At 48.3% G+C, this 24980-nt stretch overlaps 6 protein-coding genes and 1 non-coding gene across 7 annotated transcripts; 4 read left to right on the forward strand and 3 right to left on the reverse strand.

The window, feature by feature from the left end:
* Positions 1–718: 718 nt before the first annotated feature.
* Positions 719–2039, forward strand: EI90DRAFT_2936811 (D-isomer specific 2-hydroxyacid dehydrogenase; the record flags this gene model as incomplete). Its single annotated transcript, XM_039055169.1, has 5 exons — positions 719–1095; positions 1161–1317; positions 1391–1541; positions 1621–1877; positions 1959–2039. The coding sequence occupies 5 exons, from the start codon at positions 719–721 to the stop codon at positions 2037–2039; spliced, it is 1023 nt and encodes a 340-aa protein (XP_038910924.1).
* Positions 2040–2489: 450 nt separating this feature from the next.
* Positions 2490–2959, forward strand: EI90DRAFT_3077737 (uncharacterized protein). The gene has a single exon (XM_039061739.1). It carries the CDS (start codon positions 2530–2532, stop codon positions 2935–2937), a length of 408 nt encoding a protein of 135 aa, XP_038910925.1. The 5' UTR covers positions 2490–2529; the 3' UTR covers positions 2938–2959.
* A 1047-nt stretch (positions 2960–4006) lies between these two features.
* Positions 4007–6492, forward strand: EI90DRAFT_2474352 (uncharacterized protein). The gene is made up of 18 exons (XM_039053087.1): positions 4007–4054; positions 4191–4322; positions 4395–4473; positions 4536–4549; positions 4609–4629; positions 4693–4770; positions 4827–4906; positions 4959–4990; positions 5047–5071; positions 5130–5141; positions 5200–5215; positions 5272–5344; positions 5401–5471; positions 5524–5611; positions 5670–5714; positions 5772–5809; positions 5877–6027; positions 6092–6492. The coding sequence occupies exons 2-18, from the start codon at positions 4249–4251 to the stop codon at positions 6176–6178; spliced, it is 984 nt and encodes a 327-aa protein (XP_038910926.1). The 5' UTR covers positions 4007–4054; positions 4191–4248; the 3' UTR covers positions 6179–6492.
* A 778-nt stretch (positions 6493–7270) lies between these two features.
* Positions 7271–7344, reverse strand: EI90DRAFT_t225. Its single transcript has one exon. It is a non-coding gene; the product is annotated as a tRNA-Ala (tRNA).
* An 800-nt stretch (positions 7345–8144) lies between these two features.
* EI90DRAFT_3020036 (uncharacterized protein) lies at positions 8145–11067 on the forward strand (the record flags this gene model as incomplete). Its single annotated transcript, XM_039057454.1, has 5 exons — positions 8145–8578; positions 9345–9560; positions 9588–10208; positions 10275–10826; positions 10881–11067. 5 exons carry the CDS (start codon positions 8145–8147, stop codon positions 11065–11067), a joined length of 2010 nt encoding a protein of 669 aa, XP_038910927.1.
* Positions 11068–13231: 2164 nt separating this feature from the next.
* On the reverse strand, positions 13232–13854 carry EI90DRAFT_2845148 (P-loop containing nucleoside triphosphate hydrolase protein; the record flags this gene model as incomplete). Its single annotated transcript, XM_039053712.1, has 2 exons — positions 13232–13576; positions 13630–13854. Coding segments are annotated over 2 exons (570 nt in total), but the record flags the coding sequence as incomplete, so codon positions are not given.
* An 8127-nt stretch (positions 13855–21981) lies between these two features.
* On the reverse strand, positions 21982–23765 carry EI90DRAFT_3130853 (uncharacterized protein; the record flags this gene model as incomplete). Its single annotated transcript, XM_039064345.1, has 6 exons — positions 21982–22220; positions 22272–22320; positions 22399–22686; positions 22749–22934; positions 22991–23245; positions 23313–23765. The coding sequence occupies 6 exons, from the start codon at positions 23763–23765 to the stop codon at positions 21982–21984; spliced, it is 1470 nt and encodes a 489-aa protein (XP_038910929.1).
* Positions 23766–24980: the final 1215 nt, after the last annotated feature.

The raw sequence follows: 24980 nt of genomic DNA on the forward strand, positions 1-24980 counted from the left end.
ATTGAAGGAGCAGCCAAGGAGAAACTGTGGCTGCGTCGGGATGAGAGGACTGATCAGAGTCGACTTTCGTAGAAAATAAGATTATTCGAGCCACCTAGCGCGGCGTGTCTTGTTAATTATGGCGGTGACGCCGGGCTACCTTTCACATTAATAATCCGAGCCGAAGCGTCAGTTGGAAGAATCAAGCGACCAAAATTCGACAAGTGTTCAAATCCAAAGCGCAACATGCAGGTGCCTCAGTGAAAATGTGATTAGTAAAGGACCGAATGATAAAGGCTTCTTCGAAGCGATGATGACAAAAACTAAATTCTAGAAGTCTTTGATAATCCGATCACGTCGCATTGTCTTTTACGGCCGTAGCTTACGCAAGTTGCTCTCATCCACAGCCTGATTCGAGTGGCAGGAATGTCGCTCAGAGAGTAAGGGGGCCATGCGATGCGTCTCCTGGCAGGGTAGAACGAAGCATGTCGTCCTGTCTAGGACACGGTAGAAATTATGGATTTTTTGCGACGCCAGGTCACTTGATCTATTTTATGCGACCCGATTTACTGCGGCCGATTTGTACATGGGGCATTTATGATTATCATTTTTGCGGTGCTTCCACTCCCTCGCGGTATAAAGAGTCAGACTCAAGAGAGATGCTAAGGATCTTACCGGCCTTACCCAAACGCAGTCTCGGATTAAATCATCAGCCAAATTTCTCGGCACTATCAGCAACATGTCCCATCTCGACCCATACGCGCACGTTGGCAATGGCCTGACCCAGATCGCCGTCCTTGACGACTATCAACACGTCGCTTTGAAGTTCGCAGACTGGTCGGCCATTCTTCCTCGAGCCAGTGTTGATCTCTTTGACACCACCATTCAAATTTCCGATATTGACAAACTCGTGAATCGTCTTGAGAAATACGAGATCATCGTCACGATGCGCGAGAGAACCAAATTCCCTCGGCAGCTTTTGGAGAGGTTACCGAAATTGAAACTATTGACCACAACTGCGCCGAAGAATGCCAGCATCGATGTACAGGCTGCCTCTGATCACGGTAAGACTGTTGTGGGGACGGGGTATCATGGAAAAGGAACTGCAGAACATACGTTGAGTCTGCTCCATTGTTGTTCCCCAGAAATGACTCTGATGGCCTACTTCCTCGAATAATCAGTTGGGCGTTGCTTTTGGCGACTGTCCGAGGTCTCGCTCACGAACACGTTAACACAGTGAACGGGGCTCCATCCTGGCAGAGCGTCGTTCCTACCTCTCTCCGTGAGAAGAAGCTCGGCATTGTCGGCCTTGGCAATCTAGGGAAACTCACGGCGAATGTATGTGCCTATATTTTCATCTTTGTTTTCAATGCGGCGATCTTACATCTTCTTATCTTATCTTTTAATCAAGTTTGGAAAAGCCTTTGGAATGGAAGTTCAAGCTTGGTCGCCGAACTTGACCCAAGAACGCTGCGATGCCGAAGGTGTCAAATTTATCCCCACCAAGGAAGAACTTTTCAAGACCTCTGACGTGATCTCAATTCATATTGTGCTTTCATCGAGTACGTCTGGACAGTCTCACTTCTCCCTTTATTGCACTCACTTGCTTTTGCTGTTTTTGCACTGATTCCGTGCATTCAGGTTCCGTCGGATTGATAGACTACTCCACCCTCTCCTTGATGAAACCCACCGCCTTTCTCATCAACACCTCTCGAGGTCCACTCATTAAAGAAGCTGATCTCATTCGGGCCATTAAGGAAGGGATCTTTGCTGGTGTAGGACTCGACGTATTTGACACCGAACCCCTGCCGCTTGACCACGAGTTGAGGGCGTTGGCGAAGGATAGGAGGGTCACTTTGACCCCACACGTCGGATATGTGGATGAGAACCTTTATTCGGTGGGTAGACAAAGACATTTTTCTCATTTCCATCTATCATGCAGCAAGTATTGGTTGTTCAATTATCCTTTTTTGTCATAGATCTTCTGGGGAGACACCGTCGATAATATCAATGCATACCTCGATGGGAACAGAGGGGCGCTCAAGGTGATACGTAATTGAGTAACGACTGGAATGTACTATTAGCTTATCCCACGAAAACCATTACCAGATATCGCATCTAGCTATTCCCACTTCGTTGTAGTTGTAGCACCTTACAATCGATATTTTGGTATATCTATCGTGGAAGTCTCATCCACCAAAGAGTTTAGGTCGCTATGGGAATTTATGGCACCCTAGAAGACCGATATGGATCAAAAGTCAAAGGTTCACATATGTAAACCCTTCCCTCAGGATGCATCTTCGCATTTAATTGCCGGATCATTATTGATGTCATCCCCTCGATCGGGATGCCAATCTGAGCGCGTTTATTCATGCAAGCTATTGTACTTTCCCCTCTGCTTTTCCCATTCGTCCAATCACTTGTTCGCTCGCGAGGGTTCCGTTTTCATTTTACTTTCCCCTGTGGTGTTTGAAGTAAATTTTTGGGATGGTCGGGTATTGGTTGTGAAAGGAACCGCGCTGTGATGAAGAGGCCGGGGGAACTGATCAAATGCTGGATCACACTCTTTGGCCCTTCAACAACAGTCAGGAAGTGAAATTAGGATCTATTTTAGCAGACAGGAGGGTCCGAAAATGTTCGATCGAAATAGTGGAGGCTGGGAACGAGACCATTCAACGTACGGCGAAAATAAGGCATGGACGGAATCAACGAATGATCAGGGGAAACGCGCTGCTCGTCATTTCCCCCCTCTTGGTCATAGTCGCAATCATCTTCCCATTTATCCTAATTCTCGCCGTAGTCAACATACACTCCACGAACCACACCCATGCTCTCCCTAGTAAACCACGCACCTTGTTACATGGCACCACAGGATTCGCTATATGTCTGCCAATTCTTGTTGTCGACCAGAGCTTGCGTCTACGCCTCGGTAACAAAGGCCTGTCCTCATTCGTCTAGTTATTTTTTCAACGATTCTGGAGACCCGAAGAGCCCCTAGCATGCACGATATTCCATCCTTTGTCCATATGACCAAGACACATTTGGGTGCCCAGGGAACATAATAGTACCAGCGGTTGTGTAGGTCGAATTCGAAAATGTATTTCGAAATTGATGGACAAAATCCAGTCCCCATTGCGCGGAGACATTCGTGACCAATGGGATGTGAGCAGCCTAGGTGCTCTGATGGATGGGACATTATTGCTCTGTACTAGGCGGATGAGACTTGCATAGTACGTGCAAGGAAAATCATGTTTACGGTTGCATCAAGTTGCGACCCAATTAGTAATTCTCACGGTGCTCCACTCTTCTCAGATGACCTGTCCGCAAGCAGTAGGCCTACGCTGTAAGCAGACGGAAGGTCTTCCCCTAATGGGCATTCGTGCTCGGTGGCTATCATTCGGCTTGTTTCTCAGATGGGGAAGGTTTGAGAGGCAACGGAATAGGTGCAAGTCGCAGTTCGCGACTCTTTCGTCAGTCTCTCTCTCGTTTGGACGGGCACCCGGTGGTTTTTCATGCGGCTAGGAGATGGGGAAACAATCAGGAATCCTTGATATCAATCCCTGTGATGACGGTGATCAGCTCGCTCTTATTGCCTCGCTTTCGCCACAGCATCAAGCTTTTTTGCCACCTGTTCTCTAGGATACGATAATGAGGATATTCCTCCCTACTAAGCATATATTTTAAAGTTTTGGGTCTAGAATTTGCTGTGCTCCTTGGTTGGCTCGCGTCAGATTCTATTCAAGCTCCCTTTTATGGCTCGCTGTTTTTTTTTTAAAGTAGCATCTCAGACAGCTTCTGATTTTGTGACATGCGTGGCGTCCGAGATTTATCCACTTGGCGACAAGAATGTGGAGCCTCCATCCCAAGCTTTGTCCACGTCATCCTTGTCGTCTCTTCAAATCAGCTCCACTGCTATCTGATTTTTTGTTGCCTTAGTATCTTCTTTCTTCCCCTCCTTGCCTGCCACTTCCATTTACCCTCTCACGGACCAGCGATGGCTCTCAAGTCATGCCCTAGCTTTGTTGCAGAGTTGACCGAATATATTGTATCCTTATATCCTTGATGGATAATCCAGGTTCGTACACACCCGTTGACTTAATTCGAACGCATGGATGGAGACTTGTTCCGACGGAACGGCCGTAGTCGATCGCGCAATCGAACTCTGCCACGCTTGTTGTATATGAGCCAGCCTAGTACGAGAGAACATTTAGTCCTTTCCCTTTCTCTCCTCCAAGTGGCTTGTCTACTTCTTTACTCCGTTCGTCCGTCATGGTCCAAACCATACCCTTCCACGTGGAGCAGCTCTTCGGTGGTGCTCTTCTGGGGAATATCATCTGCGCGGTGTAAGCACCCTGTTTCCAGATGGAACCGATGACCTGATCCGAGTCGTTTGCACGCTCACACGACGGTTTCAGTTTTTTCGGGATACTCACTGTGCAGGTCGTCTTTTATTATGGCCGTTTCCCTCATGATAGTAAATGGACATGGCGAGCGGTACGTCCTCATTGATTGTTGACTCAAGTTTGATGAGGCTTAAATGTTTGGTATGACGTTAGGTTGGATTTCTCTGGTTCGTTCCCTGCGGTGCTTTTCAGGCGACCAGAAGATAACTTTCGCCTCATGCTGAAGGCTTCTCATCCTAACCCAAGTGTATGTGGCATTGGCGCCCTCGGAGTATCTCCGTCTTGACGGCCTGTGGTTCTTGCTTTCAAGGATTATGGTGACTAGGGTGAATTGGAGGTGGCAGATCGAAAATTACTCCAACCTCGATGAATTGCAACAAGGCAAATGGTGCACGCGCTTTATGATTGAAGGATGGGAGTTTCCCTGCTCAATGGTTTTCTCAGGCAACTTGTCATTTACCAACTTTTTGCGTCAGTGACATCCGTCACCGTGCAGACTTTTTTTGTGTATCGAATTTGGAGTTGTGAGTGCTTCTGGGCGTTACTGACCTTTATTAATCATAAGATTACCGTCAGTATCTTCGAGTATTTGTGCTGCTGCCCCCGTGGTACGTTGATATCATATCTTGAATTCGCTGCGATGCTGACCCATTCATAATCACAGCAAGTCTTTTCCCTCGCGCAGTTTGGTAAGTTCCCAATAAGCATTTTCACATTCATGGACTGAAACCCTCTGGTTTGCGGCAGCCTTCGGCATAGGTGGGTTCGGAGTCCATGTCCATTTCAGAAGCCTTACTGGCGTGCAATTCATTCTTAGCACTTCAAGCTAAGGCGTACGTGTTATCATGACTGCAGATTGCATCACTATCTGATTTGACAATGGCGCCAGGGACATGTCGTCGACTTTCGCTGAAATCGTCCAGAAGTGGGATTGGATAGCTACAGCTTGGCTAGTGATGCAGGTATGTAGTCCTCAATTTCAACACTCCGACCTGTCTGTTCCACGTAAATCCGCCAGGCGGTATGTGACGCTTCAATAGCGGTGTTGATGACGTCCCTGTTATGGTACCGGAAGACTGGTTTTAGAAAGTGAATCAATGATTGAAGTGCAGCAACTCAGGACTGACCGGCTTTGCAACAGAACGGACAGTGCTATCAACACAATAATATACTGGGCTATTGCGACGGGTAGCATAACCTGTGTTCAATCTATTACCGGGCTAGTTGCCGTAAGTACAGCTGCAATTATCTTCCGGTAGAAAGCATTGGACCCAGACGATGTTTTAGTTCGCCAGATCTGGCTTCTCGCATCTTACTCTCATAATGGGGATCGTAAGCCTATTCTCAGGCATTCTTGAGGCTCCTAAAAGAACTCCCGGATGTTTTCAGACCTTCAGTTGCATGTATCCCTTATGCATGCTCACAAAGTAAAGCATAAGCATTCTTCCTTGACTCTGGACACCGTCACTAATAGGGCCTCCTGTGCTCCGCTAGCTTACATATGCGGTCTAGAGTACGAAAGAAGTTGACTGCGCCTACGAGGGGCAGTGATAAACCATCTATTCCTCTTGATGCATTAACATCTGCCCGGAGGAGGGCTGTGATTGCTCATGAGCGGGGCCAGCCCATGCCACAAACCCGACTTGTGAGTTTAGGATGCCTAGCTGTGGCGTATGAATACAGAAACTTATACAGTCGGACTCGATAAGGGCAATGTTGTTATAAACTTTCATCGTTCTAGGTTCGAAGACAATCACTGCAGTGTAAGTCCTTTCCCAAGTTCAATGTCCACTTGATAGACTGTTTGGGGGCTGTGATAATAGAATGCTCATCAACTCGATCATGGTTCTTGCCTGTCAGATCCTGATCCTGATGCCCCGGAGTTGTGTGATCCCCATCTCCCAGATGCGGAACTTGGAAATGTCTATTGATGGTTTTCCCCACTCCATCGATGTTGATTTGCATCGAACAAAAGGCACCGACAGGAAGCCCTTTGAGCTAGTCTACATGTTTGAGACAACAAGCTTTTGATTGGTTCTTATCCTCTGTATTTAAATTATCGTGGATAGCCTTAGTAGTATTAATGCAGTCATTTTCTTTGTGTCACTGACTCATTTGATTATGTTTGGCACTAAACAGAATATATACACTTGCCTATGTGGGGCATGAGATGAGAGGAAGGGTAAAGGTCTCATCTCCCTGCATGGTTGCTATATAAAGGAAAGGGTCACATGCCCACAACTGTACAGCTGGGGCCAGGTGGAGCCGGGTTAGGCAGGATACCAGCCTCTATAGATAGAGGCTGGGACCTGACTGACCCCTTCAATAGGAGCCCTCCATTTCAAATTGCATTAAGGAACAGGTTATTACATAACTAATATAAAAGGGAACTCCCGTAATGCATATGTCCATAGTATTTATTTCATTGAATTCATTTCCTAAAATGGTATTTCTCTTTCTTGAGCTTTGTTTACCCCTCCAGTGGAAAAAGTCTACATACACAATGGATAACCAGACCTCAATGTATGCATTTGGAGGCCTCCCTCAGCAAACCCCATGCATTCGGAGGCAACTCAATCCTGGTACATCATTGGGTTGACCCCCTAAACGCAAACTTGAGACAGCTTCTGACACTCCTCAGAAACTCCGGTCACCACGTTCACCACTCAGTGACCTCAACAATCCTTCATGCCCTGCAATAGAATCTCGCGCATTCTCGGATAATTCTAAGAAATAAACCCCCCTCCATTGCGAATGGCTCCAGAAGTCACCGGTGTCTCAGGTTCTAAGCAAGTTTCCTCTGGTCTGCCTCTGATAGACTTGAGTGACCGTGGAGTCAACACATTCTGTTGGAATTTGCACGTGGTCTTTTAGGGAAACCTAAAAGTTGGACATACTGGGAATCGAACTCCAGTCTTCTGGATCGCGAACTCAGCGTGCACAGCCATTACACCATATGCCCTGTTAGGCTGAGGTGGTTACTTTCAACACATTCCACCCTTCCACCCCTACCTATGTCCTGGCATGCAAAACCTGTGGCTCCACACAGCAACAGTATGTCAGAACCATGCAAATCTTCGCTGATCGTAGCCGTAGGCGACTGAACGTTGCCTGCTAGTGGTAAAGGCATCCTACACACAACCGAGCTTTAGTGAGGGATAAACCCCACTGATCTCGAGGCCGAGGCTACTTAGGCGAGTGAGCCGGGATTTCGGCTTCAACGACTCGAGGGGGAGCATTGCACCTCGTTCTCGACGCGGTCCCAATACTTCAGAAGGTCGGAGGTCTTACGGGGGACAGAGGTAAGCTTAGGGGTGAATTTCTAGTTGATTTCGAACTACAGTACAAGCATTAGTTACAAGCTGTATATAAGCGCTAGGGAACTGAATAGGGAATAAGTCACCAGATCTCGTGGAGATTGCAGGTGGAGAAAAGAAGGAGGAAAACAAACAAAGAGCACGTGTTCAAGACAGCGAAGGTCAAGCATGACCTTTGCCGTGAGGTAACAAGGTGTGGTGAAACATGGAACAACAGGTTGCGGTGCTCTGCACCGCTAGGTCATTCAACGACAATTAGGAGAGGGGTTGTGGAGAGGTGGCGGGAAGGGGTTAGACGGTGATGGGCAGCAAGTGGAGTGTGTGGGGAGTGTTCAGGCATGGGAGAAGGTTGGGGAGGAGGTCGTCTGACCCTGGGGAACGCCGGGTCATGACACAGTATGTGCACACAGCTGGCAGCAAAAAGCTCCGTGGCGTAAATCTCGTAATGGCTATCATGCATCAGGAGAGATTGTCCTTGGGGAAGTTTCTCTATATCATTTTTGACTCACAGAATAGGAAGGAGGCCTTACTTTTGAGTGCACGTCAAAAAGTCGACAGTTTTCTCAAGGGCAACACCGAACAAGGAACACAACCTGTTGACATTGTCAGGCTCATTGTTGAGCACAACTTTGGCCGTGACAAGGAGAAGAGGGACCAACCAACATACCACCCACTTCCATCCTTCACTTCTCATCCCCACCCTGGTGGCCTCCTAGTCAGCACCAATCCAATCCAAGTGTTGAGTTTCTATGAGCGTCAAGACTTTGCTGGCGAGAGTTTGCGATTGGACCAAATGTGTCCTGCTTGGCAATGGTCCGTGAAGATGCCATTGAGGGGGCAAGGGGTCGTGGAAGCAACAACGCGCGGGATCCCTGGCTGGTTTGTGTATTGGGAAAATGCATTCACGTACCAGGTTCTAACCCTTAGTTGGTTAGGGATGCACTGTCTCCATTCTTGTTCTGGCTGTCAGGGCACGCCCGCCTGACCCCGCACCGCACCCCGCGCCTACCCCGCTTTCCTCGCTATCACCCCCCGTCCCTCCTTTCTCACTTTTCCCTTTTCTCTCTATTTCTATTCTACGGTCGATTTCCCTTTTCTCCATGTACCACTATGTACCTAACCCCACTCCCCCGATCGCCGCACGCGCCACGCACACCCTCCCGCCTACTGAGCGGCCACCTCCGGGATCTCCCGCGGAGACACCCGGGAGGGCACGGCTGTGTGCGGAGATGACGTGGCTTCTCCCACGTGACCCTGACCGCCTGTATATAATAGCGCCTGGGGTGGGAACAGAAGAAGCAGCCTTCTTCTCAACTTCCCACTTCAGGTAAGTACCATAGCTTTCCCCTTCTAATGATAACTCAACTTCCCACTTCAGCCTAAGTGGTCGGGGACGCTCACCCCACGATGGGATCGCCGCCACGCATAGCTGACACCCGTCCCACCGAGTCCCTCGTGCCGGGACCTCGCCGCTTTCGGAGCTGTCCCTGACACTGGCCTACTTCCGTTGCATCAAAGCGAACATGATGCAAACCGTGCTCGGAAATGTACTTTTCACCACCAATGCTCATCGGTCACTCCATTCCACTCTTGGGGGCATGGGCCTTGTCACATCATACAGCAACACTCTCGAACGGCTTCACAGTCTGGGACAGGACAAGAAGGCAACACTGAAAGCTCTTGGTCATATGTTGGTGGCCAGGGAAATTCAAATACATCTCCTCTATGACAACATAAATCAATATCACCGGGCTTGGAGAGCAAATCTTACCAGTCAGAATAGGCTTGAGAGTGGAACAGCTGCGACCCTCATTGTGCAACGCAAAATTGATGGACACAAGAATGCATTCAACGGACCGGAGTATGAGTGCTGAAAGTTAGAGTCTAGCAAGGAACCTATCACCTTCAAGAGACTGAAGGCCGATGTGAACCCACTACACCTTGAGGATGTTGCAATCACAAATATCCTATGGATTTTCCTCAAGTTCATACCTCACCTTCAAAAGTTCAAAAACGATGTTGACAATCTCCAATATGTGAAACATGCAAAGTGCCACATGAAGCTGCAGAAGACCAAGTACCACCTGCTGGAGTGTTCTGGCTACAATGAAGCATCTACCCAAGGGAACTGTGATGTGGTGCTGGATGCCTTCATTCGACAACTGGGACTGAGCCGCAATGAATTGGAGGGAAGGCAGTTCCCGGTGTCAGGGGACCAAGCAACAGTTGCGCGCTTGCGCACGTTACTTGAACAGACCTCACTCTGTCGCTCCTGGTTTACGACACATAAATGGGTTCTCCCTGTGATAGAACTGTGGCATCTTAAGTGGGCATTTCTGAAGGGGATTTTTAAGGCTCACTGGGCATGTAAAGTAGGCAAGGGGGATGTCGGATTGTGCACTGCTGCTGAGGCACTCGGGTGGAACATCAATCCTGACAAAGTCGAATTTTACCCCTGCTACCGGCTAGCTGAATTGGTCTTAACAACCACGACCCTTCATTATGCTAGGTAAGTACATAATCTGTTCAACTGTTTATCGATCAGTTTGTTATCAGTCATTGATCGCTGTGACAGATGTTTTTTGCGTGAGAAGGCCACAACACCCCTTGTTGTGTCAGGTGGTATCAATCGATTGCACCTCATTGAGGAGCTTCAGGAATATTGCAAGCCAGGTTACCTGCTCTATCAATGTTCATTTTCTGACTTGGTAGATCTTGTGCACAACATATACACAACATATGGCACAACAGAAGCCGCGACTTTCACTCAGCACCATGACTCCACTGTTGGAGGGGCCTTCTTTAACTCTCATATGCGAGGAACCCATCAGCTTCTCCTTCCACATTGCCTTCAACACCCCCCCAACCATCTTCATCTGAGCTTGATGACGGCATCTCATTTCTCAACACCGGTGACCCAGACAAAATCAACCCTTCCCATGATTGCAACCCCATGGGAAACACTGCCCCAGTGGCTGGCAGTGACCCTCCCCCCTTGGATGAATGATCCCGGGGTGACACATTACTTTATAACAACATTGTCCTTTATCGTGATTTGCTGCATCTCTATGAGCTTAACACGAGTGTACATGATGGGGATATTGGTCATACTTTCGAAGTTATTCACGTAAGTCCCTTTTAATTTTTGAATGACAACATCCAGCAAAATCTGATGCTTCAGTGGCTCTGTTTCTATTTTTTCGGTGTCGGGTTCAATAATTATGGCAATGAGCTGCTTCAACAAGCTCGGGACTTCTGGTGGCACCTCCCCACAGCAACATGATCAGCAATCCTGCTCAATTACCTGGTTAATCCATCTGGATTGGCTGGCCACTTTCACGAATGGGACTTACTTCAAGAACATTTGAATTTTTGGCTGAAGCGAGTTTTCAATGGGCAAAAGAATGCCTTTGACTCTTGCTTTCTCAGGGAAGCCATTTCACTTAATATTGTTGACCTCAAAGATTTGCTTCAGAGCTTCATGGGCATGATTGGACTCGCGAAGGTTCATCCAGGCTGTACCCAGGTGGACATCGAGGCAGACATCAATTGCCTTGGGGTGTTATATCTCCGGGAGTCACAGCACCTTTATGTCACTGGTTGCTCCCAGACTACGAAGTGTATGGACGGATTTGCGTTGGGGGGAGAGAAACTGTTGACTCGTATCTTGACATCACAATAAACCTAGCTAGGCTACTTGACATCTATTTTAACATTCTGGTTCTAATACCTTCATCAATGTTGGCATTGATCACCTTAGCTGTGAGTCCGACCCAATACCTCTTCTATTTACACTCTAGATCTAATCATCTTCATAGACATCCGCATTAATTGCCTTAGTGGTGAGTCTGATCTGCCGCTTTCCTGCCACATGCCTCTGACCCAACACTTCAGCCGACGTGGGCTCAAATCCACTCTGTTCATCCTCTGGTGCGACCTGTACCTGTGGTTGCTTGCGTGCTTCAGTGTGCATCTTCGTTTCGGCTTCCTTCCGAGCTCTTGAATGTTTGCGCTTTGCATTCCAGTATGAATTGCACATGCTGACCACAGGAATGAGAGATGACTTCTCTTCTGCACTGAGGTCGAGCTCCGAAATATCCATCCACTGATCCAAGATGTCTAAGGTATGGCTTTCTGATGTTGCTTGGTGGATCGCTGACACAAGTAAGTTGAGTGCATGGTCAGTAATGACAAAATTTGGAGGGTCCAGGTTACTGAGTTTGGCTTCCCCCCTGCGTCTTGCCCACAAGTCCTCCCTCCATTCCATCAAACATTTGAGCCCGATTCCAATCATTTCCCTCTCATACTTTGGTAAGTCATTGTTCTCCTTTGCCAACTGGACTAATCTTGTTCCGCGAGTCTTTGCTAATTTTTTAGCATACTTGGAGGACAGTTTGTCAAGATCAACAGGTGGTCCAGGGTGGCAGCCAGGTGCCTCACAGCAATTTGCCGGTTTCTGGCAGGGTTCACCATAGTATGCACACACAACCTCACGACAGCACCTCATTGGCCCTGGGTTATAGTATTCGATGATCACTGGAGAACACCCATCCCGGTACTGTCAGGGGACGACTCCTGGGTCCCCATGACCCTCCCCTATGGTCCACAGCCCTGAGGTGTAACCAGCCCTATCCAGGGCACAACCTACTGTGGGTAAGGAGATGTATAAGATAAAGAAGTAGTAGGTACACTTGCCTACTGTGGGTAAGAAGATGAGAAGGAAGCTAACTTCTCATCTTCCCACAGTGGCCACCATATCAGGAAAACTTCCAGGGATACCCGGAAGTCACATGAAGGAGTAGGAACCGGGCCCGGAGCATGCGGCGCACGGAGCGTGCGTGCATGCGGGAAGCACAGCGGGTGGAAGCGGGTCCGGGCTAGTCAGGGTGTGTGCCCTGACAGGTACTCCTTCCAAGCTGTAAGTGTTTTCTCCGACATTTTTTGTTTCCCAGTTACAGGGTCACCATCAAAGTCCACAACATTCTCAATGCAAACTGCATCAGGAGCATATATGATCGCACGTCCCCCTTGTCCATCCCGACCAGCCCGTCCATTCCATTGTGTGATCGCTTTGAAATCTGCTGGTAGGTCGAGGACAATGACATCACGCACTGCCATGTCTAATCCTACCTGTCCAGCTGTCATTGCAACAACGATCTGAACCAATCCAGACTCAAGGTCAGTGAGTGTTTGGATCTGGTCCTCTTGTGGGATAATTGAATGAAAGGGGTAAACCCTCACTGATGTTCCCCCTCCTCCTTGAAATCTTCCAAGCTGCTGATTTAACCATTTTACTAGGTTCTGAGCAATCGCGATAGTTCCAACAGTGATAAGGGTCCGTGGTATGTCATCGGGAGATGCAAGTGTGTTTGGAACAAGCCACGCTAGGTCCGGGAACTCAGTGCCAGTGATGGGATACTTTAGGGTATGTGGACAATAAATGAGGTCAGTCCGATCAATTGGGAGCGACACATCATTGAAGTGTGGTGGTATGAAACCTAAGATTTCTTGTGTCTTAGGTCATGCCATCTTAGGGTGCAAGGAACCGGACATGGCCAGGAATGTGACATAGGAAGGGAGAAGGGAGCGCAGCCTTCCTAACATCTTATAGGACTCTCGAAATCCATTCCCCCAAGGTATGACAAGATGTGCTTCGTCAATTACACAAAACCCTAGCTGATTCCGGAATGTTACAGTTTCAAGTAACTCTTTGAAATTTTTTGTTGGGATCCTCTCTGGTGCGCATGCAACAATGTCGTACCTTCCGGATGCGGCCTCGGTCCAAAGTATGCGTGGTGGAACTTCTTGTGATGCCTGGGTCAGAGATTCATCGTGGATTGTCAAGAACTGTATCCCCTTTGAACGGGCTTTGGCTTCCTGTATTGTGTATTGATGTGAATTTATGCATAGAGCGCTGTTCATGTACCAACCTGGTCATCCATCAGTGCCCATGTTGGATAAATAACTAAGGCAATTTTACGCTTCCACATGAGCTTCCGAGCAAGAATGGCAGCAAGCATGAGCAGTGTCTTTCCGCTCCCAGTCTTGGATGTAAGAAAAATATCTCTACTTTGATATAAGTAGAAAGCATTCTTTGCCTGCCATTCGCGAGGCAAAAATCCAAACCAGTGTTTGATTATCTGAACCATCCACTCCACAGTCTCACATTGGGTGTGTTGTAGTTTCTGTGTGAGGAACTGTAGCTTCTCTTCATCTGAAATTGCAAGTGTGCCGATGGGTGTCATACTAGGGCTGTTGGGATCCTCAGCCATTGCTCGATCCTGATTTCCCAAAAAGGGAAGCGACCGTGGTGTTGAATCAAAGATCAGCAATATCACTTAATGTCATATCCATCCCTGGCCATCGACTTCCGGTCCCTCCGTTCCCTCCGGTCCAACTCCACTCCTCCTTCACTAACCTTGGAGCCCCTGTATTCCGCAACCCTCTCGGCACCCCTTGATGGTCACCACCCCCTCATTTCAACTTATTACCTACGCCTCCCTAAGTATGGAGCCCCGAAGACTTCCGGACAGCTCCGATGTCCACTAGCGCACCCCCACCTCCGCTGGGCAATACAATCGCCTGCCCTGCAGAGCCTACCTTTGGGCTTATCCCTCCTTTCCATATCTGGGTTATCGCCTGCCTTTCCGCTAACCCCACGACCCGACTCGTCGGTAATATTCAGTCGGCTAATGATTAACCCTGTTAGCTCCGCTCCATCCGGCTCCGCCAATTGCGGACCTGTCTTCGCTGTAACCATATATATATCCTGCTTGTACATAGGTTACACCCCAGTAATAAAATCAACTAGAGTTACCCCCCTAGGTTCTAATTGCCAGTCAGTAAGTTAGGGCACGGACGTGTCACTAGGCACAGCGCTCTTGGCAGAAGTCGCTGAGGCTGAAGCCCTCCGCTACGGAGACATTCCTTCGTCTCGAATCTGGTCTCTGACACTTAAGAAACTTCCATTTCTGTCTAACTAAATACAATTCTGTTCCTTAATGGAATTGGAAATGGAGGGGTCTTATTGGAGGGGTCAGTCAGGTCCTTGACTAGAGCCGGGTCAGGTAGGTGTGCCCTGACACCCCTCCTTCCTCATCATCTGAACCTCCCCTGAGCACTCCCAACTCTGTGGTTCCCTCTCTTTCTCATTAGGGTGGTAGATCCCTTGCCCCCTTACAGCAATAAAAACCTCCTAAATTGCAGCTTTCCAGTGATACCAATTTCATCCAAAGTGGTCCAGTGGAACTGTTAGAATGGGGGAGTTCAGATGATTCTGTTGTAAATGCAGTGTTCCAAATATGGCAACCTGCTTCAGCAGTTCACTTGCAACCCAGATGTAATATAGAATGAAAATATAACTAAAATACACATGGTGCTCCAGTGCCCATATTTATACTTCTCAACAATATTCCAGGCTCTTCTATGCCCAGTGCTTATGCAGGCGCCTAGTAACCCCTAGAATATTCCCGGATATTCTGGTTCAGTTTCATCATGTGACTTGTATTCCAACAGATTCTGGAATGGAATTGGAGACTTATCAAGGAGGGACCTTGGCCTCAGTGACTCAAGGGGAGCACTGTGCCTGAAGGGTTCTGCTTACTATTTGGGGATGGTAACGTTCTGTTCCCCTGTTCACCTCAGGCCTCAGTTAGTCTGTCTAAACATAAGCTTTGATGAGCTGTATATTCAATGGGGTAGAGGTAAAAGGCTTACAACTACTCCAAGGTATATATATGTAATTTACATATCTTGGCACAAATAAATAAAGAAATAATAGCATCACTATAATGGGAATTATAGCGATGCAACATAATGATATCACTGTAATCGGAATTATAGTTAATCCCTTACAGTGCCATTGCTGGTTGTCCTGTTGGTCCTTAATTTCAGATCTAGCAAGGGGTGAGTCTCTATGGGGCATTTCAGACTGAGGTTACAAGTTACTAGGTACATTGTATACATAGGAGGAGGTCTGGAGTCAAAAGGAACAAGGGTAGGCTGGAAGTAGACCAAAGGGAGCTGGAAGGGGGAACAACACCAAGGGTCAAGGGTTTGACTCAACCAAAGGAGGAGTGAAGGGCCAAGGCCCAAGGAGGAAGGAGGGAGGATGGGAGTTGGGAATGGCTAGCTGACTGAATAGAAAGAAGCAGCATCCCAAATAGGAATGAGGGAGAATAGTGGAATTGAATGGGACAATGCAATAGCTGTGTAAGGACTTAAAATGTGTACCCACACATTGTCTGTCCTTTGCATACTTCACATCAAGCATGACTGCAGTTGCACTTCAGTAACATAGACAACCTGTATAATATTAAGCTGCATTACATCATGTAGATACACATATACATATAAGATGTGTGGGTAGGAGGAAAGGCCCCTTAGCCTTTACTCCCCCATTAACAATGTCCGAAAAGTTACAGATCCGCTGCATCACGTGATATCCATTGCAACGCGTTGCTATGCATCTCAATGACTTACAATGCCTCAGTCAAATGTTACAATGCATGTACCAAATGCCATTTCATGGTGTATGACATTGTAAATGACCCCTGTATTTGTGTAGCAACAAACAAACAGATGTATTTTAATTTATAGAAAGTTGAATGGATATTTAAGGTTGGTGTGTGGGTGCCGACCCAGTGATGGTAGAAAGTGAAATCCCTTTACCTGACCCTGCACCATACATAAGTAAATACAGTTGTTTAGAGTGAGGAATAATGATAAAGATGATTAAAAAAAATGAATGCACAGTGTAGGGGGATGACCTACCATACCTTACACTGCCGGTTTTTGCGGTTTTCACCTTATATGAGTTCCCCACATGCAAAGACCCCCAAGACATTTATATTGGCTGTGCCCAAATTCTAAAATCGGTGCAACTCATCATGGAGTGATGATCTTGGGCTCATAAAATAAAGAAAATTAAGTTACCTGGGATTGCTAAGTTTCATGTCAGAGATGGGCCAGATCAGGACTGCACTGGAGCCTCTTTGCCAAAAGGCTGACATTGACTGACCACTCAGTCAACTTGTCTATACTGGCAAAATAGTTGCATGGCTATGGAAAGTCAAAGTCTATGAGGGAATAGTGTCACGACCCGGCGTTCCCTGGGGCCAGATGACCTCCTCCCTGACCCTCTCCCATGCCCGAACACTCCCCACACACTCTGCTCGCCGCCTGTCGCCGTCTAACCACTTCCTGCCACCTCTCCACAACCCCTCTCCTAATTGTCATTGAACAACCTAGCGGCGCAGAGCGCCACGACCTGTTGTCCCATGTTCCGCCGCACCTTGTTACCTCGCGGCAAAGGTCATGCTTGACCTTCACTGTCTTGAACACGTGCTCTTTGTTTGTTTTCCTCCTTCTTTTCTCCACCTGCAATCTCCGTGAGATCTGGCGACTTATTCCCTATTCAGTTCCCTAGTGCTTATATACAGCTTGTAACTAATGCTTGTACTGTAGTTCGAAATCAACTAGAAATTCACCCCTAAGCTTACCTCTGTCCCCTGTAAGACCTCCGACCTTCTGAAGTATCGGGACCGCATCGAGAATGAGGCGCAACGCTCCCCTCGAGTTGTTGAAGCCGAAATCCCGGCTCACTCGCCTAAGTAGCCTTGGCCTCGAGATCGGTGGGGTTTATCCCTCGCTAAAGCTCGGTCGTGTGTAGGATGCCTGTTCCACTAGCAGGCAATGCTCGGTCACCTACGGCTACCATCGGCGAAGATTCGCACGGTTCTGACAACTGTGTTAGAACTGGGCAAGGGTGTTATATCCGTACATACTCGATCCCAAACCGACTCCCGGACCTCCTTCTTCACCACCTCCAGAGTCCTACCCTACCACTGTTCGTTCTGATATTCACCTTCAGTCCTGACACCACACCTCCTCTCACCCCTCATGCCACCTCCACTCCTCCATCCTTCTCCTATCCTATCTCCATCCGCTCTGATACTCACCTCGGACCGAACACCACACCTCTCCCACTCCTCCTCTTCCTCCTCACAACACCTCCACCCTTCCATCATTCTCCTACCCTTCACCCGTCCGCTCTGATACTCACCTTCGGACCTGACACCTTTCCTCTCCTCCACACCTTTCCCCTTTCCTCTTCCCTCTGGCCCTCTTCCGCCAACCTTCCGCCAAGTTACGACCTTCCGCTGCTGTCCTGTACCTTGTACTTGGACACCACTTGTACCTTTGCTCCAAGACTCCGTCGTAGTTCCTACCTCGGACTTTGACTCCACCTCAGCTTTAGTCCATTGCATTGGTGACCTCATACTATGTAAACACCATTGCCAATATTCCTCAGACTTTCAACCCCACCTCCATAACCTCCATAAGCTCTGCAACCTCCGAGCTCCATGGATCATCTTTGGCACTTTCGCCACTTGTAATGTATCTTTTGCATTTCCCCCTCATCCCTATTTGGACTGCTGCTTCTTCCCATTCTAGCCAGTTAGTCATCATCCCCACTTCCCCTCATCCTCCTGCCCCTCTGGGCTTCACCCTCCTTACTGTCAGGGCACGCCGCTGTCGCCGCCGCTGCCACCTCCTTTCCTTTTGTCTCACCCTCTTTTTCTCTCTTCTTTCCCTCTTCTCTTTTTCTATCTTTATACAGATGATCTCTCTCTTTCTCTCCTACACTTGTAGTGCGGACGCGCCTGATGCTGAGCACCCTGTAGGGGCACCGCCACGCTGGACGTGCTGCGCACTCCTACTTGTACTTCCCCTCCAACACTCGGGATCGACCGCGGAGCCACCCGCGGTAACCCGGCTTCGTCTGAAGGTGACGTGGCACTCCCACATGACCCGTTCACACATGTATATAAGCTAAGCCGAAGCAGGACCGAAGAAGTAACCTTCTTCTCATTTCCCGCTTCAGGCAAGTACCCTAGTTTAGTCTAGCTTCCCACCCTAATAACAATACATTTCCCGCTTCAGCCTAAGAAGCCACACAGGGATGTAAGCCCAAGTAAGGGCTATCCACTATACGGTCTCACCACCCCGCCGCTGTCTGGGCCGCTAGCGCCGAGTGTTGCGCTGCTACCTCTGCCTTCCTCGAGCCATCCCTGACACTTACCTCCTTTCGGATGTACCACAGGTTCTGCCCTATGACCTTCGGTACCGCTCCACTTCTGTCATCCCTTTGTTCCCGTTTGGACACCTTCATTCCGATTCGGACCCCCTTTGTTTCCTTGTGCCTTCGCTCTCTCCATTATATATATCAGCACTTTGTTAGAATCGGGCAGATTCGGACGACTCCAGAGTGGAATTGGAGACTTAGCATGGAAGGACCTCGGCCTCAGCGACTCAGGCGGAGCGCTGTGCCATTGCTGGTTGTCCTAGGGGTCCCTAATTTTGGATCTAGCAGAGGGAAAGTCTCTTGGGGGGAATTCAGGTCAATTTCGGACTGAGGTTACAAGTTACTATGTACATTGTATATAAGGAGGGGTCCGGAATCAAAAGGAGCGAGGGTACTCCAAAAGGAGACAAAGGGAGCTGGAAAGAGGAACAACACCGAGGGTCAAGGGTTTGACTCAATGGTGTTTCCCAAAGGAGGAGTGAAGGGCCAAGGCCCAAGGAGGAAGGAAGGAGGATGGGAGTGGGGAATGGCTGACTGACTGAATAGAAAGGAAGCAACAGCCCAAATAGGAATGAGGGAGGATAGCGGAATTGAATGGAGCAATGCAATAGTTGCAAGGTCCAAAGTAAGTCCGGAAAGTCCGAACTCGGAAGTTAAACTCCAGAATATTGGCAAAGGCAATTAAATGGAATGAGCTAACCAATACAATGGGTATAAGCGGAGGTGGAGTCAAAGTCTGAGGTTGGAGCTAAGACTGGAGGTTCCGGAGACAGAGATGCAAACGGGATTCCGGAGTGGAGGTCCGGAGTCGGGAGCATAGGTGTTGCATACTCATCTGGAAGGTGTTGAGGTTGGGGTTGGACCCGGAATGTTCCGGAGTCGGACCAAAGGTGGTGTCAGAGCCAGAGGTGGGATAACCTCTTGGAAGTTGGCAAGGAGAAGGTGATGGAAGGGAAGTAGGACTCTGGAAGTCAGGTTCGGAGTTCCGGAGCCTGGAGCGGAGGTCAGGATTGTATGGATATGACAAAGGGGGTTGGAATTGGAACAAAGGCATCCAAATGGAGACACGGGGATGATGGAAGCAGAGCAGTACTAAAGGTCATGGGTTAGACTCTGTGGTACATCCAAAAGGAGGTAGGGAGGGTGAAGCCCAGAGGGGCAGGAGGATGAGGTGAAGTGGGGTTGATGACTACATAACTGGCTAAAATGGAAGGAAGCAGTAGTCCAAATAGGGATGAGGGGAAAGTGCAAAGGATACAGTACAAGCAGTGAGAGTGCTGAGGGCATTCTGAGGTAGCGGAGCTTACAGAGGTTATGGAGTCCAAGTTGGAAGTCTGAGAAATATTGGCAATGGAGTTTACATGAAGTGAGGTCACCAATACAATGGACTTAAGCTGAGGTGGAGTCAAAGTCTGAGGTCGGAACCATGACAAGATCTCAGAGCAAAGGTATGAGTGGTGTCCAAGTACAGGGTACAGGACTGTGGTGGAAGGTCGTAACTTTGGTGGAGGTTGGCAGAAGAGGGGTGGAGGAGAGGAGTAAGAGGAGTGATGTCAGGTCTGAAGGTGGATATCAGAGTGGATGGGGATAAGGTAGGAGAGGGATGGAAGGTGAGGAGAGGAGTGGCATCATGTCCGAAGGCAGGTATCGGAGCGGATGGGGGTAAGGTAGGACTCTGGAGGTGGTGGAGAGGGTCCGGAAGTTGGATTGGGATCAGGTATGTATGGATATGACACACTGCATGCTCCGTGTGCCACATGATCTGGCCCCAGATCCTGCCCTCATGTGACTTCCAGGTATCCCCAGAAGTTTTTGCCATATTGGGGCCACTGTGGGAAAGTGAGAAGTTAACCTTCTTCTCACTTTCCTACCCACAGTATAGTTATGCCCTGAGATGGGCTGTTGTTGGAATACAAGTCACATGATTAGATTGAACCGGAATATCCGAGAATATTCTATAGGTTACTAGGCGCCTGCATAAGCGCTGAGCATGGAAGAGCCTGGAATGTTATTCAGGAGTATAAATATGGGTGCTTTAGCACCGTATGTTCTTTAGTTAGTTACAGTTATATTTCTTTCTATATTACATCTGGGTTGCGAGTGAACCGCTGAAGCGGGTTACCATATTTGGAATGCCGCGTTTACAACAGCTGTGTTTACAGGTTAGGCTGTGGGCCATAGAGAGGGGTCATGGGGACCCGGGGTTCATCCCCTGACACACCACTCCCTTCAACATTACTATACCCTGTCCCAGTTCCCTCCACTGTTCCACTCCACTTCCACTTCCACTGCCCCTGCTCTGGACTAGTCCTTGACACTGGCACCCTTTGCCATCTCCACCCCAGATGCTTGGACCTGAGCCAGAACCTTCTATCCATTTCATTTATTGGAGTCACCCAATATTCCTTGGATGTGTAACTCCAGTTTCAGAGCTATGTATCTGCATCCCCAGCGACTCTACCCTTCACTTCTTGATTAGCCATCTTCTGTTTCTCTCATGACTGATGTCTTCTTTCAATTCAGTTGGCTAACCTTGGTTACCCATTTCTTGTTCCCATTCATTCCTTGGCCTTCTTCTCTGCCCTCCTTGACCTGACACCTGGGTTCCCTGTTCAGGTTATCCCTTGGCACCTTTCAGAACCTTTCAGAACCTTTTGGACTTTGTGTAAAGTCCTCTATATATACCTGTAGTTCAGAAACCATTGTACCTTAGTGTTAGACGCTGGTCCAGGGTTGGCACCGAAGGTCACCATTGCAGGCCGCTATAGGCTGCAATGGCCATGATGCTGTGAACAAGGCCCAAGGGTAGGGCATTTGGCCTCAGCGACTTTAAAGGAGTGCTGTGCCCCCTAGCTGTCTCTTGGCCCTCATTTCAGACTCACTGGGGTTGCCTTGCTGGGGTCAGGACTTGGGGGTCATGGTCAAATCGATATTAGAGCTAAAGTACTATAATGTATCATACAGGATATATATAGGAAGAGGAAATAGGCTTCTTCTCACTTTCACACTTCAGACTAAGTGGCCAGGGACACTCACCCCACAACAGGACCACCACTATGCACAGCCATTTCTCATCCCACCAAGTCCCCAGCACCAGGACTTTGCTGCTTTCAGAGCTGTCCCTGACAAGATGTTACACATAGAGACTAACATTACATGCAGACAAAGAATTTGAGGAGTTGTACATTGACAGTACCTATTCATCACCATGTGTAGTGCTGTTGCCTCCATGACTTCCACGACCTCTGTGACTGCTGCTACCCCGGGCTCCACCTCTCTGGCCTCTCCTTCCACAACTAACTTCTCGAGAACTGTCATTCCCAGAAGTGTCACCTGTGTGGGCCCGGCCTCTGCGCCCATACCTTGTCTCCCTCCCCTCATCCAGGCTGACTGGGGTAGCCACCACTTCAGTCTGTACATCTGGTTCTGGACCTTCTGCAAAATTATCAGTACCAAAATATATAAGGGAAAATTGGCTGAACACACGAGGCATTTCAGAGGAAACATTAACATTGAGTGACACTGGATCTGCTTCCTATGGTAAATTTTTAGTACTCACACAGTGTGGAACTCTAGCCTGCATCAATTCCTGCAAATCTGATGGAAGACTCACATTACTGCCACTAAGCTCCATTTCTTCAAGAAGAGCACTCAGGCCCAAAGAAAGACTTCCAGCTCGTCCTGATGCATGTGCATCTCCTGCTCCTGCAGGAGGACCAAACAACAAATGCTTGTACCAATCCATGGTCTTATGCATTGGTTGGACTGTGGTCGTTTTCTCTCGGTGAAGTAGGGTAAGGATAAAATGGTAGAAGTTGAGAAGGATATCAACATAGTTGGTGGCACTGGGCTTGCCAGAACCAGAAACCATCTCAGTGTCACCAGACAAAATGAAATGAACCTGTTGTTTAGATATAATTGGTCAGCACAAGATTCTCAAGCAGAATTCTACTTATGGCATACCAGCATTGAAACAATGGCCAAAGTGCCAGGGGTTATTTCAGTTACCTCATACATGCTCCCTAGTGCCATTTGTGATGCATATAATTTTGCAGGCTCCCAATTCTCAAGCTCAGGGGATCCTGGAAAGGGGATGGAAGAAACAGGGCCATTGAGTGCAGAAGGACCAAAAATAATGACAATTATCCCCTTGTTGTAGCACTGTGAGTAGAATAATATGTATAACCCACAAGTGAAATACTTACAGCTGCAAGGACCTGTGAGCGAAACACATGTTGATGATGAGATCGGTCATTGTCTGGGAACAAGAACAAAGGCAAGTGGTCGAAGGGGTTGGTAGAATCAGGGATTACTCCCAAATATTCTTGAAGTTGTTCCACAGTTGGGCCATGACCCAACTTCAGCACTGGTATGCTTAGGTCCATGCCAAACAGTTGAAAACTTGATTGCCGCAAGTGGCTCATCATTTGCCGCCTTCGTGCCCCAACAGCTGAAACAAACTAGTTGTACCAGACATGCCTAATTAGTGAAAGCCACAAGGAGAATCACTAGCACATGAGTACATACCTTTGCTGACCAAGGCATAGCTCCAGAATGAGTGCAGAGCTCATTTGTTAAGATAGGATATTTCATTGTGAGAATTTTGTGGACACAGAATTGATTGAAATTTTCAACAGATGAAAACATTTCTGTTGGTGCCCATGAGTGGAAATCACTGCTGAGTTCCACCAGAAGGGAAGCTTTCGATAAAAAAGGAGAATGGAAAATGGCATAAAGGGCTGCATATTTTGTGATCGAAGTCTCAATGCTTTTGACAGTAGATGCATCACCAGGGGTAGGGTCATCACTATCAGTGCCATTGTTGTTGGTGTCTCCAGCAACTTCGCTGTCATCAGCTTCACCATGCACATCAGTGTTGATGGGCAGATCAGACACAGTAGGTGGTTGCACTGGTGTAGAACTAGATGGTGCCTGGAAGCCACAGGATTGGAAGGCAGTAGAGCTTGGTGAGGCAGACATAGCAGTAGTACTTGTGCTAATGAACCTAGTTGTGATTAAGGCTGGGGGAAAGGAACATCCCCAGCAAGTCTCAGCTATATACATGAAGAGCACGGTATTTAGGAAACCAAACAATACACCGATAGGATCACATGATCATAGAATATGCAAGAATATCACAGGGCACGGGTAATCGGCGTGTATGAATATAACCGGTAATATTCCCACGTGTGTACACACAATCGGTCCATCAGCACGGTATCAGATTGTACAACAGTGCTGTGGTTGTTTTATGGGTGGATAGATAGCCAAAATTAGATTGCTCACATCTAATACTACTGTACATTGAGTAAAATAGTAATATGTGGTACAGCGCTGACGGACGCAGCAACGGGAAATGGAATGTGTGACAAACGGCACTGAAGATGCCCCACCCAACCTAAACGTCGCACAAGCCCAATCAACTTGATGGAAGGGGTGGGAGGAAAATGGCTTGTGGATATGAGGTAGGATGCCGGACAGGGGGAGTTTGCAACAGTTCGGCCCAACACCAAATTGCCGATGGTGATGGTGTGCAATCATTGAAGACCCCAGAGGTGATGGCAATGGCCGTGATTTGGTGGGTGTGGGCGGTGTTGCGGCGGTAGTTGGAAGGTGCCCATGCCGGTCGGGTTGGTTCCAGGAAGGCCGGGGCATTATGATACAGTGGGTATGGAGTGGGGAGTGATGAGACAGCGGTGGGGATTCAACGTTGGTCAGCACAATGTACAGCAATGTCAAGGCAACACCTGCGATATGACACCCAACGTCCCCATGTCATACCCAGGTGAGCCATTTCACAACATACTGAATGTTACGCACCTAATACCACTGAACAACCCCTCTCCGCGGTGTCGAAGTCACCCGGCGCTCTGATCCACCTTGCCTGCAAGTGAGCAGGTACGGATTTTGGGCGAGATCTAGGTCGCGCAGGGTGGGGGTGTGTTGCACGGGTTGATCAATAAGATGTTGATTGTTGGATGGTGGTGAAGGGATATGCACAATTACAGATTGTGCAAGTGTGATACTAAGTTGCACAAACGATCGATCGGGTTTTGTGGTTGAGGCAAGTGGAGAGATGGAGGGAAAACGGGAATGAGATAACGTGAGAACAGCGACACTCTCACTCTCTGATAAGGAAGCGACCCGGTAAACACAATGAAAGGCGAAACGGGAATGGAGGAGGATAACGCCGAA

Source organism: Cantharellus anzutake (genome assembly GCF_015039405.1).
Source record: "Cantharellus anzutake strain C23 chromosome Unknown EI90scaffold_70, whole genome shotgun sequence".
Taxonomy (NCBI): domain Eukaryota; kingdom Fungi; phylum Basidiomycota; class Agaricomycetes; order Cantharellales; family Hydnaceae; genus Cantharellus; species Cantharellus anzutake.

Bases quoted from the DNA above. Each gene is read 5' to 3' on its own strand.
- EI90DRAFT_3077737 (XM_039061739.1), top strand. From the start codon at position 2,530: ATGCTGGATCACACTCTTTGGCCCTTCAACAACAGTCAGGAAGTGAAA.
- EI90DRAFT_2474352 (XM_039053087.1), top strand. From the start codon at position 4,249: ATGGTCCAAACCATACCCTTCCACGTGGAGCAGCTCTTCGGTGGTGCT. The intron at 5,345-5,400 runs GTATGTAGTCCT...TAAATCCGCCAG, and splicing joins CAGCTTGGCTAGTGATGCAG to GCGGTATGTGACGCTTCAAT. The intron at 5,472-5,523 runs GTGAATCAATGA...GCTTTGCAACAG, and splicing joins CGGAAGACTGGTTTTAGAAA to AACGGACAGTGCTATCAACA.